This window comes from Podarcis liolepis, assembly GCF_965112155.1.
Source record: "Podarcis liolepis genome assembly, chromosome: 5".
Classification (NCBI taxonomy): Eukaryota; Metazoa; Chordata; class Lepidosauria; order Squamata; family Lacertidae; genus Podarcis; species Podarcis liolepis.
The window spans coordinates 32,422,151-32,438,227 of NC_139556.1; the positions used below are offsets into that span (position 1 = coordinate 32,422,151).

General features: G+C 42.1%; 1 protein-coding gene across 3 annotated transcripts in view; it reads left to right on the plus strand.

Moving 5' to 3' along the window:
- Nucleotides 1-16,077, plus strand: part of LOC310706790 (hexokinase-1) — a 47,051-nt gene that overhangs the window by 14,427 nt on the left and 16,547 nt on the right. For 2 of the 3 annotated variants that reach the window (XM_083503048.1, XM_083503047.1), the window contains exons 2-4: nucleotides 7,871-8,033; nucleotides 10,410-10,558; nucleotides 15,017-15,136. In XM_083503048.1, coding sequence (XP_083359174.1) covers nucleotides 7,871-8,033; nucleotides 10,410-10,558; nucleotides 15,017-15,136 — 432 coding nt within the window. Of the gene's footprint in view, nucleotides 1-7,555; nucleotides 7,639-7,870; nucleotides 8,034-10,409; nucleotides 10,559-15,016; nucleotides 15,137-16,077 lie in introns of those variants that run through there. The other variant, XM_083503049.1, reaches the window with a different exon arrangement.

The window sequence follows — 16,077 nt, forward strand, 5'->3', positions numbered from 1 at the left end:
TTGGAAAGGAGAATACTAGCAGATGGGGAAGGGCCATGTGATTAGACCTATTCCCTTGATTGTGATACACATATTCCCCAATAGTGTAGACTTGCATACCTGAAGGAAGTGGCTCACTCATTGCTTTGGGTGTGGTGTGTATAAAGAGAGAGAGAAGGAAGGAAGCCAATTTAGTGGAGAAAGGATAGCCCTGGAGGCCTCTTGCTTATCTTAGATGGTGATGCTGAAGCACTGCCTTTAATGCTCCAGCAGTCTTCATGAGAGTTGCTGTTCACGCCATCCTTATATGTTTCTCCTTGTATTCAGAATCTTACGGATAGGCATTTACATTCATCCGCCTTACAGAAAATATGTACTCTGGTGTGTTCAGCAAACAAATGACTCCTGGCTTCTTAGATAAGCCACTTGGGGTCAGTAGCACAACTAGGGTGTGCCAGTATGGACTCTGACAACCATGCAGAGTGCCAGGCAAGATGGGATTGGGGCACTGCCCACTTCAAATGATTGTAGGAAACAGTATATAGGAAAAATATTATAGGAAAACGTTTGGGTTTGAGTAAGGCACAAGAACTGTTAGCTATGGCTTAGTTTTGGGGGTTTGGAATTTTCCCAACACTGCCAATAAGTAAATGCTAACTTGAAAAAAAAATGTTACCTGCCTCTTTAAAACCATACATTTTTGTTTTTGATTAGCCTGAAAACTTTTCTTTCTTTCTCTCAGTAACTTTGTATGGATGTATCATTTTTATATGTAGCCTGTCTTTTTGTAATATTTTGTTTTAAGTTGTCTGCTGTTGCTTACTTTTTTTGTACACCCCTTAGATACTTAAGGTTTAGGAATTCTTACAAGATTTAGAGAAGGGAACTAAAATAAAATGATTGACATGTGTGGGCCAAATGAGTGCTGCTGGGAAATAATGGAAATTATGTAAAGACCAATACATATTGTTAATGTCTGGCTTTATTCCTCAATTCTTGTAGCAGTATGTTCACCTAACTGGCACAGATTTCAAGGTGCTACATCTAGAATGGCTTTGTGATTACCTTGGGTAAAATAAAACCCTGCAAGGCATGTTTTGCATCTTGGTATGTGATATGATGTGATCACTCACCTTGTGAATATCTCGTATGGTATTATTCTAGGCACAGGGGTGTGGTCTCACAACATTCCACTGGTACATTAAAGAGATCCAGCATGATTTAGCTCAGTTGTAGCCAAGGTGGCCTTCTCCAGAAACTCGTAACACATGGGAGTCTGGCACCCACAAACTCCTTATAGTATCATAGAATCTTAGAATTGCAGAGTTGGAAGGCACCACGAAGACTCATCTATTCTCCACCCCCATCATTCAGCCCGGACACAGATCCAGCGCCGAGGGCCCTCTGGCGGTTCCCTCATAGCGAGAAGTGAGGTTACAGGGAATCAGACAGAGGGCCTTCTCAGTAGTGGCCCCCTCCCTGTGGAACGCCCTCCCATCAGATGTCAAGGAAATAAGTAGCTATCCTGTTTTTAAAAGACATCTGAAGGCAGCCCTGTTTAGAGGAGTTTTTAATATTTAATGCTGTATTGTTTTTAACACTCGATTGGGAGCCACCCAGAGTGGCTTGGGAAACTCAGCCAGATGGGCGGGGTATAAATAATAAATTATTATTTATTTATTATTCTTATTCTTATTATTCTTATTATTCTTATTATTATTATTACGCCCTGCAATGCAGGAATCTTTTGCCCAGCGTGGGACTCGAATCTACAACCCTGAGATTAAGAGTCTCTTGCTGTACCAACCGAGCACGATAAGGACATATTTAACTAAGAAACTGAAAGACGCAACCCATTTATAAGGCACCTTTTTGTGTAAAACCTTTTAGATTTCTCCAGAAAGAGAAACATTTGTGTTAGCTTGCCTGCTGAAAGTTTTAGGTTTTGATAGGCCAGTGGTCCCGGCCAGCCCACAGGGAGCATGTGTGCCAACGTCATAGAATCATAGAGTACAACTCTATGGAAGGGACCCTGAGGATCATCTAGTCCAGCCCCCTGTGATGCAGGAAGATACAGCTGTCCCATACGGGGGTTGAACTTGCAACCTTGGCATTACCAGCTCTGCTGTGGGAAACAGTATGATTGTGACCGACATGAGCCATTCCTAGTGCATTGGTTGCTGCCGTGGAGAGCAGGTCTGGTGATATTAGCCCTCCACATGTTGATCTGTGAGATTATTAAATTATTACATTTATATTCCACCTTTCCTCTAAAGAACTGAAAGTGGGATACCTAGTTTCCCACCCCCCACCTTGTCTTCCTTTTATCCTCAGAACAACTCTGTGAGGTAGGTTAGGCTGAGAGACTGCGACTCTCTCAAGGCCGCACAAGGAGTTTCATGGCTGAGTAGGGATTAGACGAAGTGTTGTAGTTCAGGGGTGAAGCTGGCTCGTAGGTATTTAAGGCATTAAGCTCTTCCCACACCATTTGTCTGTGTAATATCTTTATTTTCGTTTTGTTGATGCGCTGTCTCAGACTTTGGGAAAGGTGGGTGTCCATGCAAAATGGCTGCTTCTTCTACAAACTTGTTCTTATATTTAGAAATTTGACCTAACATCACACAAGGAGGATGTTACAAGCTCAAGGATGTTGTATCCTTCAATGCTTGTTAAACTACATTTTTAAAGCCTGTTTGATTTCTAAATTATTTGAATTTGTCAAAGGCAAAGTTTATCATTTTTGGATTATTTGTCAGGGGAATGCTAGGGAAGAATGTTGCAGGGCGTGTTTCAGAAATAGCTGTAGATAATAATAGAATCACAGCACGGGAAGGCCATCTAATTAATCCCCTTCTGAGCTCACCCATTTCCCATAGCTCCTAGAGGTGATTACTGTATAGACATCCCAGACCAAAGCAGAAATGAGATGACACAGGACAAAATGATTCTAGAGGACTTGAGCAAGGAAGCTGAGGCTGAGCTTTGGTTTAAAAACACCTCGATACAGAGCAGCATCCTGTTCATTTGGAACTTCAAGAATACACAGCACTTCTGTGTGCTTTGCATTATCTCATAGATTTTAACAACAGCCCCGTGAGGTGGGCCAGTGTTGTTGTCTTTATTGCAGGTGGGGGCCAAAGTAGGAAGATGGTAGCTTGCCTGGTACTGCTTGGTGAATTTGAGTTTTTAAAACTGGAGAACTTCTCAGTTCATACTTAGGCAGCCTAGTCCATTCAGGGTGGTTGCTGTGTAGAGCAGCTATATGTGTGTTTACTCAGAAGTAAATTTCAAGGTGTTCAGTGGACTTACTCTAGGAGACATATGCTTGAGATTGCAAGCGCAGAATTCCAGCACTACGTCTCCTTTCCCCTAGTGCTTTTGTGCAATTTCTGCCTTGTGAGTGAACCTTTTCGAATTGGGGGACTTGTCCCTTTTTGGGAACTGAAAAAGCTTGATTCCATGTGAATTTATGGTGCCAAAAGTTGTAGTTGGCTGCTTATGCTTGCTCTGCTGTATCCACCCAGATGCAACTTGCCTAGTGTTAGATTTCTCCTTGCATTCAGGCTGCTTAGCATCACATGACAGAGACACAGTTGGTAACATTATACCCTTCAAGCTGTCAGCAATCCTCATGCATAGAAGCTGCCAAAGTATTGCTTTATCTGGCCTGTGGTATCTGAGTAGGGGCAAGCCCAGGGATGTTGTTTTGTCAAAATAAGGAAGGAAAATAGAGAGTTAGCTTCTGTAATTTTATCCTCAAAACATTTAGTTAACTGCGGCTTTTCAGTCAGTCTGAACTGGGGGTTGTGGTTCATGCTAGCGATGGTCAGCCTCAAAATAAGCGAACTCCAAACTATGGGTTATGATGCTGGCTTGTTTCAACTAAGTAGAGTTAGTGCTAAATTATGACTTCTGGTTCAGTTAGTGAAAGTGGACATAAAACCTTCTGGAGTTGTTTTCCTAGTCATCCAGGGTGTGGAAGGAGCACATGAGCCCAAGTTTTGCTGTAGCTTGTGTACATCCATGTGTCGCTCCTGCCAACTTAGCAGTTCGAAAGTACACTAGTGCAAGTAGACAAATAGGTACCGCTGTAGTGGGAAGGTAAATGGCATTTCCATGCACTCTGGCACTCGTCACGGTCCTCTGTGTGCCAGTAGCGGTTTAATCATGCTTTCCACATGACCCGGAAAGCTGTCTGCGGACAAACACCAGCTCCCTTGACCTGAAGCGAGATGAGCGTCGCACCCCATAGTTGCCTTTGACTGGATTTAATTGTCCAGGGGTCCTTTGCATTTGCCTTACATCCATGTGTGAATGTGCTTGGGCCTTAATGACTAGAAACTAAAGCAAAGATGAAAAGCCTGTGCAGTTTTTGTGTGTGTTTGTGCTGGAGAGAGCTAGGGCAACAACTAAAAGCCCAGATCCCAATCTCCTAATGCCTGGGTGAGTCTGAAACAGTAGCAAGGATATTTCTCTCTTTATGTCAGGTTGCAAATAGACCTTGTATGTCTTTTGCAGGACATGCCTGATTTGATTTGATTTGATTTGATTTGATTTGATTTCAGTATTGTGGCACAAGCCTTGGCTAAACCTGTGGATATGATTGAGGTGCACATTTGGATTCCTGCTGCTATATATTATCCTTGGGAGGTTACCTGCTTTTATGTGATATTAGGACACTGCAATCAGTGCATTGTAAAAGTCCTTAGAGTGCTAATGTACGGAGTGGTTTCTTGTAATGATCAGTAATTTGCCGGAAAACTGTTCTAATCTGTGCTTGAGTAGCTTTCCAATTTTCTTCTATAAAGTTTTATAGCACTAGGAGTAGGTGGTTAGAAGGAGGAAAGAAAGATTATCTTTTATCAAGTTGGAAGGATGTCATTGTGACCATGTCAGGCCTTTAGTAATAAAATATGGCTGCACTTTTCGTAGAATATTGCCCTCCCCCCAGCAACTTCTATTTGTTTGCTTTACAAGTCTTCCTGAATATTCAGTAAGATCATAATGTGTGTGTTGCATGCAAGGCAATAACAAACCACATCCTTTCGAGTTTGTTGGACTGTTTCATGATGGCAAATGTTGAGGATTGGGGACATGAACTTTGCAGGGGTTGCCAATGGGCACATTTGCATATCAGAGAAACTCTTGTTGGTAGTACATATACACCACAATAGAATGCTTCTTTCAAGTCTGAATTCCAACAAGTGGAGGTGACCCTGTGGGTGCCAGGAAAAGCCTTGTGGGTGCACAGACACTCATGGGCACTGTGTTGGTGACCCCTGATATACAACTACAGAGTCTGGGACTGATGGTCATGTGTACTGCAGAAAGCAGTAGGAGGCCATGAGCCTTGGTTTATTAGGATTGTGCTGTGTTTTATCATATCAGAAGATTAAGCTGTACCTCATATCACATCAAAAGGGACAGTTGTGGAAAGTTATGCTTTAGGCAGAGTGGTTTTCCATATCCAAAAATGTTTATTGACATGGAGAGACTAGAAGTTGAATTAATGACATGGAGTTGAATTAATGACATGGGGAGACTAGAAGTTGCTTGCAAAGCAGATTAAACAGTCATAACAGTTTCTGCACTTTCTAAAGATGCTGCAAAATTTAAAATGTAAAAAATGTTTCCCTTTCTGAGGACGATAGGAAGCTGCCACATCCTAGATCAAACCATTGGTCCATCTAGCAACTCTTCAGGTTTTAAAATTGAGAATGTTTCTCCTCTTTGCTTCTTGAATGGAAGCAAATGGAATGCATATCCTCATTTTTTAAATGGTTTCATTGGCTCCTTGTCTACTTCCAAGCACAATTCAAGGGGCTGCCATTAATCTTTTAAAGCCCTAAATAACTTAGGATTCAAATATATCAAGGACCGGCTTCTCTCATATAAGCCTGCCTATGCATTTAGATCCATTTCCAAAGCGCTATTAAGGTAAGATGGGGAATATGCAGGAGAAATGATTTTGAGGAGATATGGAAGGTATTTGTAGAATTTGTCCTGTTAACAGAAAGGGGTCAAGCCATCACAAGGTGTTGAAATTTTGGGAGGTTGGATAGTTACAATGGAATGGTACAATACAATACAAATGGAATGCACATTTTAAAAAAAATTATTATTATTACTTTGCCAAAAAAGGAAAAAAAGGAAAGATCCATTTCCAGAGCTATTCTTGGAGTCCCTTCCCTCCTCCATTGGATGAATGATAGGTGGGGGGCGGGGGGACTAGGCAATAGGGCATTTTGGGATCTACGTTGGTAGTTTTGTGGTTGTGAGCATGTCTGTCCGCACAAATATAGGGCAGTTCCCAGAGTGGGTTGGGATGAAGCTTTGGGGGGTGCTGTGTTGGCCACACCATTTGAGGACCACCTGCGCTCCTTTGGATCAAGGCCACGGATAGCTTTTGCTAGAGCAGAATACAGTGGTACCACGGGTTAAGTACTTAATTCGTTCTGGAGGTCTGTTCTTAACCTGAAACTGTTCTTAACCTGAAGCACCAGTTTAGCTAATGGGGCCTCCCGCTGCTGCCGCGCCGCCAGAACACGGTTTCTGTTCTCATCCTGAAGCAAAGTTCTTAACCCGAGGTACTCTTTCTGGGTTAGCGGAGTCTGTAACCTGAAGCGTCTGTAACCTGAATAGTATGTAACCCGAGGTACCACTGTAGTGAAGAGGCTGGGCATAGCAGAAAGCAATCTGAACAAGCTGTCTGTGCTTCAGGCGGGAGAGCCTGTGCCTGTCGGAGAACATTCTTTTCCAAAACTTGAAACAGAACCCATGACTTCTCCATTTGCAGCTCTGCTGCTGGTAGCAAATAGCATTTAATAATACCCACTTGGAGAGCCCTGTCTCTCATCGCCTTCAGCAGCTGAGCCACACAGAATGCCACAATCTCCTGCTCTATTGGTAGTTACTAGAGTATATCCCCAACTGTGACCCACCAGAAATCAATCCATTGTTGCGTTAGCAGAAGCCAGCACAAAGACCCTAGCTAGCACAATGGGGTTTTCTTCTCCCTCCCCTGCATGCCCCCTGTACCTCTCCCAGATCCACTCTGGAGGGTCAGCAGAACCCTGAGGACAGTGTATTTTCCCTATGCATTTTTTCCTGTGTTGTATTTTCCCTAATCTAATGCATTTTTCTATGTTGTTTTCACAAATGCATGCATTTTATGCAAACCTTGGCCATGTGTATGCATTTTTGTACACATAACTTGGCTGGAGAACATGATTTCAAAATTTGGAGAAGCATGAATTTCAGAAGATGGCTATTGTGTTGTGTTGGAAAGTGTTGACTAGATAGGTTTACCTTTTAACGATAACTGAATCAAATGCTAAGTGGGCTTTTAAATAGAGAAGGACAAGAGGATGATGATAACATTGATGATAAAATAATTTCTTTGTGCACAATTTCTGCCTATTGCTTTCTGGGCTCCATTCAAGGTGCTGGTTCACCGAACCCTAAGAGACTTGGAGTCATTCTATCTCAGTAATGGCTTCCATCCCTGTGTTTCATCATAACCTTTAAGATCAGCTGGAAACACCTCTTAACCTTGCCATTTATGCACCACCAGGACCACAAATACTTTTTGGTTGCTGCCTCTCGACTCGAGAATTGTCTTCCACGGAGGCCGAAGCCTAGGGGTCTTTTGGAAGCAGTGTAAGACCTTTTAATTGGCTTTTGGTGCCAGGGATAGGGTTTGGGGCAGGGAAAGATGGTGGTTAATTATCTTGTAATTGGGAGCTTTGCAGCTAAAATATTGTTACCTGCCCTAAGCACTTGGGATGGAGCCAGCTGGAAATCAAATGACACAAATTAAGAATGTAGTTAAGTTAACACAAAATGGTGCAAGGTCTGAATGTTGTGTGCTTTTCTCTTATGTCCCCTCCAGATCGATAAATATCTGTACGCCATGCGGCTCTCTGATGAAACTCTGCTGGATATTATGGGACGCTTCAGGAGAGAGATGCGGAATGGACTTTCCAGGGACTTTAACCCAACAGCCTCTGTAAAGATGCTTCCTACATTTGTAAGGTCTATTCCTGATGGCTCAGGTATGCTGTTGTACTTCGTTAACAAACAGTTTTCTGAAACAACACCAGAACAATCTCTTGTTACTATTACGAGCACAATGAGAGCCATTAGCTACACATGTATGCATAAAGTGGTCCAAGTATGTAAAACTAAAAGAAACTCTCAGCAATGTTTGTAGCAAAGAGAAACAGTGGTTTTTAAAAAGAAACAAACCTCAGCCTATTTCCCTATGGCCAGTAGCTTTGGCTCCTGTTGTCTTGGGGTCAGGGTGTGTTACTTGTACAAACTTAAGAAGAAGACAGTGTGTTTGAAACCCAAATCAAACAACAAGTTGCAGTCTGTGCTCAATACCTAGACACAGTGGCTGCATTCAGATATAACACAGGCCCTTCCTTCTTTGGTGCTGCCCTGAGGAGGTAAGAAGCTTCTGCTTCTGCCTTTGACTAAACACAGTTTAGTTAGCTATCCAAACCCTAAACTGTGGTTAATCTTAAATTCAGTTTCTGAAAAGCGTAGAACAAAGAATCCCTGTATGCCCCCAGCTGCCAAAACATTCCATACATATGCGGTATAAAGTATTCAGTCAAATATTAAGCAGGTTTGCATAATAGTGTAAAACTGATTATACAAGTTACAGTTTTTAAGTGTCTTGTTGACTTGGATGTGAGTGTGCAGACAGGGTGTTAATATGCAACATATCCCAGAGTGGACGTTTCTGAAGTGCTGCATTTGTCTGAAGTGTATTCCATCGTTCAATTACTTTAGGGGGAAAAGGCCATCTGTTCTAGTGTGTGTTTTTCCTTTTTCCTTTTTTTTTAAAGCTAATGGGGCTCAGTCTAAACTAGCGATGGACTACAGTGATAAAAGTCTGTTTGCACATTTTGCTTAATGCCCAGTTCTTGTACAGCACAGTGATATTTAATTGGTTTTATCGACAGAATGGTTTAAAAATTACATTAGCTTCAAAATGATGCTGGTCCTGGATATTATGTTGCCCTAAGTCACTGAGATTATATATATATTTAATGAAAAATGGAGTGCAGGGCTGCTTGCTAAATAAATAAAATTATAATACACAATTTGGAGAGCTTTGCTGCAAACAGAGCATTGTGGATGCTGGTAATGATGCACAATGGAGCATAATCAAAGAGCCGTGGCGGTGCACGGACTCTGGGATGCAGCTCCCAGATCTCATGCTTCTTCATTGGCAGCCCTGAAAGTATTGCCTCTTGGATGGTTGTGTAGTTTGCTCTGCTATTTAGAAATGTGTTTTCCCAAACTGACAGATTTGGGTCTCCCTTTTTTGGTGGCAAACAAGACGAGTCCATTTGTATACCTGATACGATTTGCATAACTTTGGGCAAAAACACTGCTGTAACATCAGCTTGCAAGAGACTCAGAGTTGCCCTAAGAATAGCAAACTGATTTACCTCCTGGCCTAATTTCAATTCTTCATTGATTTCTTACCCACATGAGTGGACAGGTCCAAAGAGAGGCAGGTGAGAGCAAGGAATTTGTTGCCATTTTTGCTGAGATGAGAACACTGTTGGAAGGAAACCTTTGGAAAGAGTAATAGAACACCTAAAAAGGGAAAATCCATGCTTGACATTTTATGTGGGTGTGATGTTAGTGCTGAAGACAGAAACAAGGCTACTTTAGTGGGAAGTTACAGCTGTGTTGCAAGATTATTGGATGGGTATGATGTCCAAGGCTTATTTGTATGGGCAAAATTGATTGTGTCCAGGTGGCCAATAATGCGTTGGTGGTGATAAAGTAAGAATAATGTATTTAATGAGTCTCAAACTGAAAGTGAATGGTAAGCCAGCCAGTGTCATAAATGACCCAACATTGTATTTTGCTTATTACCCTTCCTGCTTTTTGCCACTTTTAAAGCTTAATGAAAATTCAGAAATCAATGAAGAATTGAAATTAGGCCAGGAAGTAAATCAGTTTGCTATTCTTGAGGGCAGCTCCGAGTCTCTTCTCGGCTGATGCAGAGCCTGTTTTGAGGGTTTGAACATCCTTTTAAAATAGAGTAGAGGGAGTGTGTGTGTGCATTTGCATCTGCATCTGCATCCATGTACCTGAACTTCAGTGTTTGCCTGTGCTCTGTTTACACACACTGAGTTTTTCTTTCATCTCATTCCATGGGTTGTTTTAATTGGTAATCTCAGTCTCCAAACAAATAAAGGATTGTGGTCTTTGCTTGTCTGATTAGATAGGATGAGGCTAATCTCTTGGGTTGATCAGATATATTTGCAGTGTTAAAAGGTGAATGCTGATAGTTTAACTTTCAGTACCCAATGCATTATTTTATGTAATAGATGGGAAAGATTCATTGTGCACCCAGAGTGACTTGATGCTTAAGTGTTGATGTTCTGTTTCATCCAAAACAGAGAAAGGAGATTTCATTGCCCTGGATCTTGGTGGATCTTACTTTCGTATTTTGCGAGTGAAAGTGTCTCATGAGAAAAAGCAGACGGTGCAAATGGAAACAGAGATTTATAACACTCCCGAGGATATTATGCATGGCAGTGGAACACGGGTAAGATTGCTTCCTAGGAATGTTCTTGCAATATATGAGGGTTGTAAAACATTTTTTGAAAAAGCTTCCACATGGTATTGTTTGGATTTTCTGATACAGTTTTGAAGGATAAAATAAAAACTACTACATTGTAATTTTAATTTTTAAAGGAAGTAAAAGACTTACCTTCAAAATCATTTGGTGGAAAGTTAGGATGCATATTTTGAGGCCAACTTCTCTGTTGAGAATAATGCAAAATGCTAGGTTTTTTTAATATTAGGAAATTAGATTCTTGTGATAATTTCTTCCAGTTTATTCATTGCAAACCAATGTTTCCTATACAATGATGACTTGTTGAATTGGAAGGCAGTTTAGAATCCTGATCCATAGGCATGAAAATGATGACCCAGTTGTGAGCTAAAATATGTATTGCTGTTTGTTTTTTTGTTTATTTGTACACTTATTATACCCCTCTAACTTTGTGACCCAAGATTCATAATACATCAGTTCAGCTACAATCACAAAAAACTTGCTGTTATCTTTCTTTCTCTTGCCCTTGCGTATGCAAATTTGTCCAAGTATACATTTTGCAACCAGCAACTCAGGCTGTAGAAGCTACATGGATGGTTGGTGAGACCAAGAAAGGGTGGAGGAGTTTCTCCTATTTCCCCAGCAAAACCTCCTGTGTAAGTTACAGGTATTGGAATCTGCTGTCACCAATGCTGCCATTTTTTAAAAAGCCTACCTTACCCAATCCATTGCCATTTATTTATCTTGCTTCCCCTAGGATGAGCCTTAATGCCTGTTTTCCTGAATGCTGGCAGCATGGCCGTTAAGCCTGAATGTCAGTAATTTGGCCGGTTAGGCAGAGGCACTCTGGGCATCTTCTTGCGGTTGCAGAAATTCCCACTTTGAGCCAGTAGATTCCAGGCTCGCCTGTGCTCTTCTTGCTATTTGGCTCTTGAAAACATCTGCGCAGTCACTTTAGCATGTGAAAGTGGCTCTCCTAAATGTCCCAAATGGTCTCGTTGGTCATTACTGAATGAGAGAGGTCAGCATCAGTCATACAGTAGTCAAAGAACCAAATTTCTTTTGTTTTATGTTTTGGGGAAAGTCTGTTGCATTCCTGCGGCCGACACCTTATTCTGCCTGTGGTTCAATAACGATGACAGTGCAAATACTCTTTCATAGTTATTTAAAATGTATTTGTATGTTTTTCAGGATCCTTCCAATATCCCAGCTCCATGACATTCCAGTTTCTTAGGCACTAGAATCGATTTTTTTTAAATGAACCAGTATCAAAATGCCAAGGTGCCTGGGATGCTGGCAAACCATACATAATTTTGTCAGGTGTTTGGATTTCTGATGGCATGTTAAGTAACTTGTTATTGGACTCCAACTCCCATGAGCCCCAGCCAGTATAGCAAATGGCTAGGGATGCTGGGAGTTGTAGTCCAGCAGCATCTGAAGAGCTTAGGAACGTCCTCTGGCTTAAAAAGATGGTACAAGCTGCTGTTTCCACCGCCACAAGTAAAGTAAAGGGTAGAGGTTGGGCCCTAAAGCTGCAGTGCTCTTGTCACTATTTACTGGCAGCTTGGTGATTTGAGCCCCACGCCTCTTCCTAGAAGGGATCCCGAGGGTCATCTGGTCCACCCTCTGCAGTGCAGGAAGGGATGCATTGGCCTGTTCAGTTTTGGAACATGCATGTTGTTGCCAGGCCGTAAAAGTCAAATGGATGCCAACAACAGCTTTAAGGCTCACCGAGCTTTAGGCTTGCCCCCCAAAAGATTTTGGAGATAAATGATAGGGCATTTTCTGTGACTTTGCAAGGAAGATAAATGGGGAGGGTATAATGTAAAAGGAAATGGCTTTATGTTTTTTTTAAAAAAGGCATGGAAGATTTTGGGATTTTACTTGATGAAGTAAAGGCTCAAGCATCAGAGGAGCCAATTCTGTTCTTCTGTATCTGGCCGTATTTGTGCTGTGCCACCATTTCCAGCTTCCCCATTGCAGCACTTGTCACACCTGTTCCATGGCATGGAAAGAGCTGCAGCACCGAAACTGTAATTGGAGCTCAAGAGTGCTGCATCGTTTGCCTGCATAGTGCTACGTTAAAAAAATAAAAATAAAAAGCTCTACATAAATTAAACATGAAACCAGTTCCAGGCATATGCTTTTAAAGAATGAGAGAAGACATTTTCGCTCTGCATGGAATCGGCATTCTGGTTATGATTCATCAGTGCATTTAGGAGCTGCCAATTGAAAATGCTTGCTTGGGATAGTTCAGCTGGGGAAGGAGGACTGAGTGGAAGAGGCAAATCCTGACTAGCCCAAAACTGAAAGTTACTTTCCAATGTTGCAAACGTTTCGTTCCAGAAAGCAATGGGCTATATTCAGATTTGCCACTCAGCTGATGGTAAAATGTCCATCAGTGGAATGGGGAGGGTGATTTTTCTTTACAGTTAGCTGAATGACACCATTGAATACAACTCAGTAGGTCTGTGACACCTGCAGCTCTTGTTTAAAGCAATTGTTTAAAAAGGGGCAGTTGGGTGTTGGGCTCCTCGGGGGGGGGGGGAATCAAGGAGGAAGATTCTTCTAGCATTACAAAATCACCCCAGATTTAAATCAGGAATATTTGATTTAGATCATTATTTTTATTTGTGGTGTATGAGTGTTGTTTAGCCTTGTAAATAATAATATACTTGCTCATAGAGGTTTTTAACCTGCCAAATGGGCATTCCTACTCTAAACCCAGTTGCTAAACTGTGACATGAAATGCATTGGATAATGTCCATCGAGAGTGCCAGTCTAAACTTTATTACCCAGTGCAGAGGTAATATTTCTAATTTTGCAACTATGGTTAGGAGATCAGAAATGTGCTGCAGGCTCATGTTTCGTCCTTCCCTCTCCCTGCATGAGTTCCTCCCTGCCTTCCCTTTTCAGAGTTGACCATGGTTAGTATAATGTGTAGCAAACCATGGTTACTTCAAACCAGATTGTGTTATAACCACAACTGAAGTTAACACTAAGGCCTTCAAAAGAGCACTTCTGGATCAGGTCAGTGGCCTATCTGGTCCAGTATCCTGTCCTCACAGTGGCCAACCAGAAGCCTATGGGCAACCCGCAAGAGACTTGAACCCAACAGTGCTCTTCCCGCTTGTTTCCCCCAGTAACTGCCATTGAGAAGAATACTGACTCTGACAGTGGAGGCAGAACATGCACATCGTAGCTATCAGGGTGTTTCACATAGTTAAAATGACAAAGAATTGGGGAAAGAGAGCTTTATGGAACAGGCTATTGGGGTTTTTTTTATTATTATTATGGCATAAGCCATAACTGTCAGGGTGCTGTCGACAGCTTCTGGCTGATTGCCCAGGAAAGCAGAAAGACAGAGGAAAACACAGGCTTTCTAGTCCTTTTTATTATGATTCCAGATGCCAAGGCAAGTCAGCCAAGCACCTTTCAGTATCTAACATTGCTCCGAGTGAAGCTCCACGCCTCCCCCTCCTCCGTACTTCCCTATTCATCAAACTCCTCCCCTCTTCTATGGTGGCTGTTAAGGGTCCCGTGCCTTTGAGCCCTTTGCTCTGCTATTCTTAGTGAACACCTGGTTTTAGGGCACAGGACGGGTTCTGGGAGACACTCCAGTGACAGCATATCAGTCAGCTGTTGCTCGGGCCCTGTCTGCTCAGTACTACTTAGCTCTTCATCTCCCATTATTTCTCAGCTTCTTCCCTCTTCTTCCTCTGGGGTGTGCCCTGTGTCAAACCAGTCCTGTAGATCTATGCTATCTGCCCTTTCCTCCTCTGGGATGCTCCTGGGGAGGTGGTCTCTACCACTCCTCTTCATCTGCCCAGTCCCTGACAATAACCTAGCTATGACTAGGAGATCAGGAAGATGTATGCCTTCCTAGCATGACAACATTTTCCGTACCATGGATTTCACTCTGACCTGCTTCTAAGGAAGTGTGTTTACGGTTGCAGTGACAACCAATGAGAGTTGTTCGCAGAGAAGTCTGCTGAGCATTATGGCTTCAATGGAGGATTCTGCCCCCATGTATGAAATGCATACCAAAGGACCGGATTCAACAGTGTAGTCCTGCCAGAGTATGCTCGCACAAGGTGTTCTGCCGGTGCAGCAGGGCTTCTTTCCACTCCCCCTGCATACCCTGAAATTGGCCTGGGGAGGTTCAGAAAACCCCCAGAACCTCCCCAAGTGGGAGGAGAGAGCGGATCATTCTTTCAGGCAAGCAAAAACGCTTGCACTGACTGAGTGATCTGCTTAACACTACGTTGAATTCCACCCCAAAGCCTTACTTTTCAAATGTTCCAGTTTATAGGGCTGCCACCAAAATAGTATTTATTGTTATGGGATCACCTAATGATTTTTCCAGTAGTGGTTATGGGGATGAAGCTGCAATTATTATTTTTATCAGGCTTTTAAAATGTTGTTTTATTGTCCTTCCTTTCTCCTCAGCTTTTTGACCACGTTGCTGAATGTTTAGGCGATTTCATGGAGAAACAGGAAATCAAGAACAAGAAGTTGCCTGTTGGGTTCACATTTTCTTTTCCATGTAGGCAAACCAAGTTAGATGAGGTAAGAATGCAGGCAGCATCTGTGTTGCATCTGAAATTGCTTTTAGATATGTAATTGTCTGAATCTGTTTTTATATATGTAACGGTTTTAAATTGCTTTTATCCATGCACTTGTTTTATATATATGTTTTTATGGTATTGTGGAATGGCTTTGGGATGCTTCATTGGAAGCGATCCATAAATACACAAATAACACTGCACAACTTTATTACTGTACAGAAGAAACATAGGAACCTGCCTTACCCCAAAGCAGACTGCTAGACCATTTAGCTCAGTACTCTGTCTATGCTGACTGGAAGCAGTGCTCCATGGTTTCAACTTCCCCAGCCCCATCTGGAGGTGGCAGAGATTGAACCAGGGACTTTTGGCAGGCAGAAAGAACATGTGCTGTGAATCTTCCCCAGCTAGATGGTACTAAAGTGCCCTTTGGCTGATATGACTTGGTTTGAGTGATCTTGCTTGGAATATTGTTCTCGTTGCAATATTGTGTGTGGAAACCGTTGGAAGACACTTGAATTAGAACTTCATTGCTCCCAGCACATGGCCAGGAAGCATGCAGTGTTTTTGGATTTTGGAAGTGAGGACCTGTTTAATGTTACGAAGAAGACCCCATATAAATCCATCGTATGGAAGAATTTAGCATGTGAACTGTATATGCATACTGTTAAGCATGATTCCCTGATTGTGGTACCTCCAAAATGGAGATGTATAATTGTAGCAAGGGTAGGTAATGGAGTATGTGGGTAGATTTGTTCACCTGTATTATGTCCTCCATGAGAACGTGAGCAAATTGATGCGTAGGAAATTCAGCAGTGTCACCACATATGAAAACTGATCTTCAACTCATTTTTTAAAAAAACTGAAAAAGTGAGTCTTGACTCAAAGAAACACTGGGCCTAATATCTTTAGGCCATTATTTTATTTTATTTTTCATTTTATTAG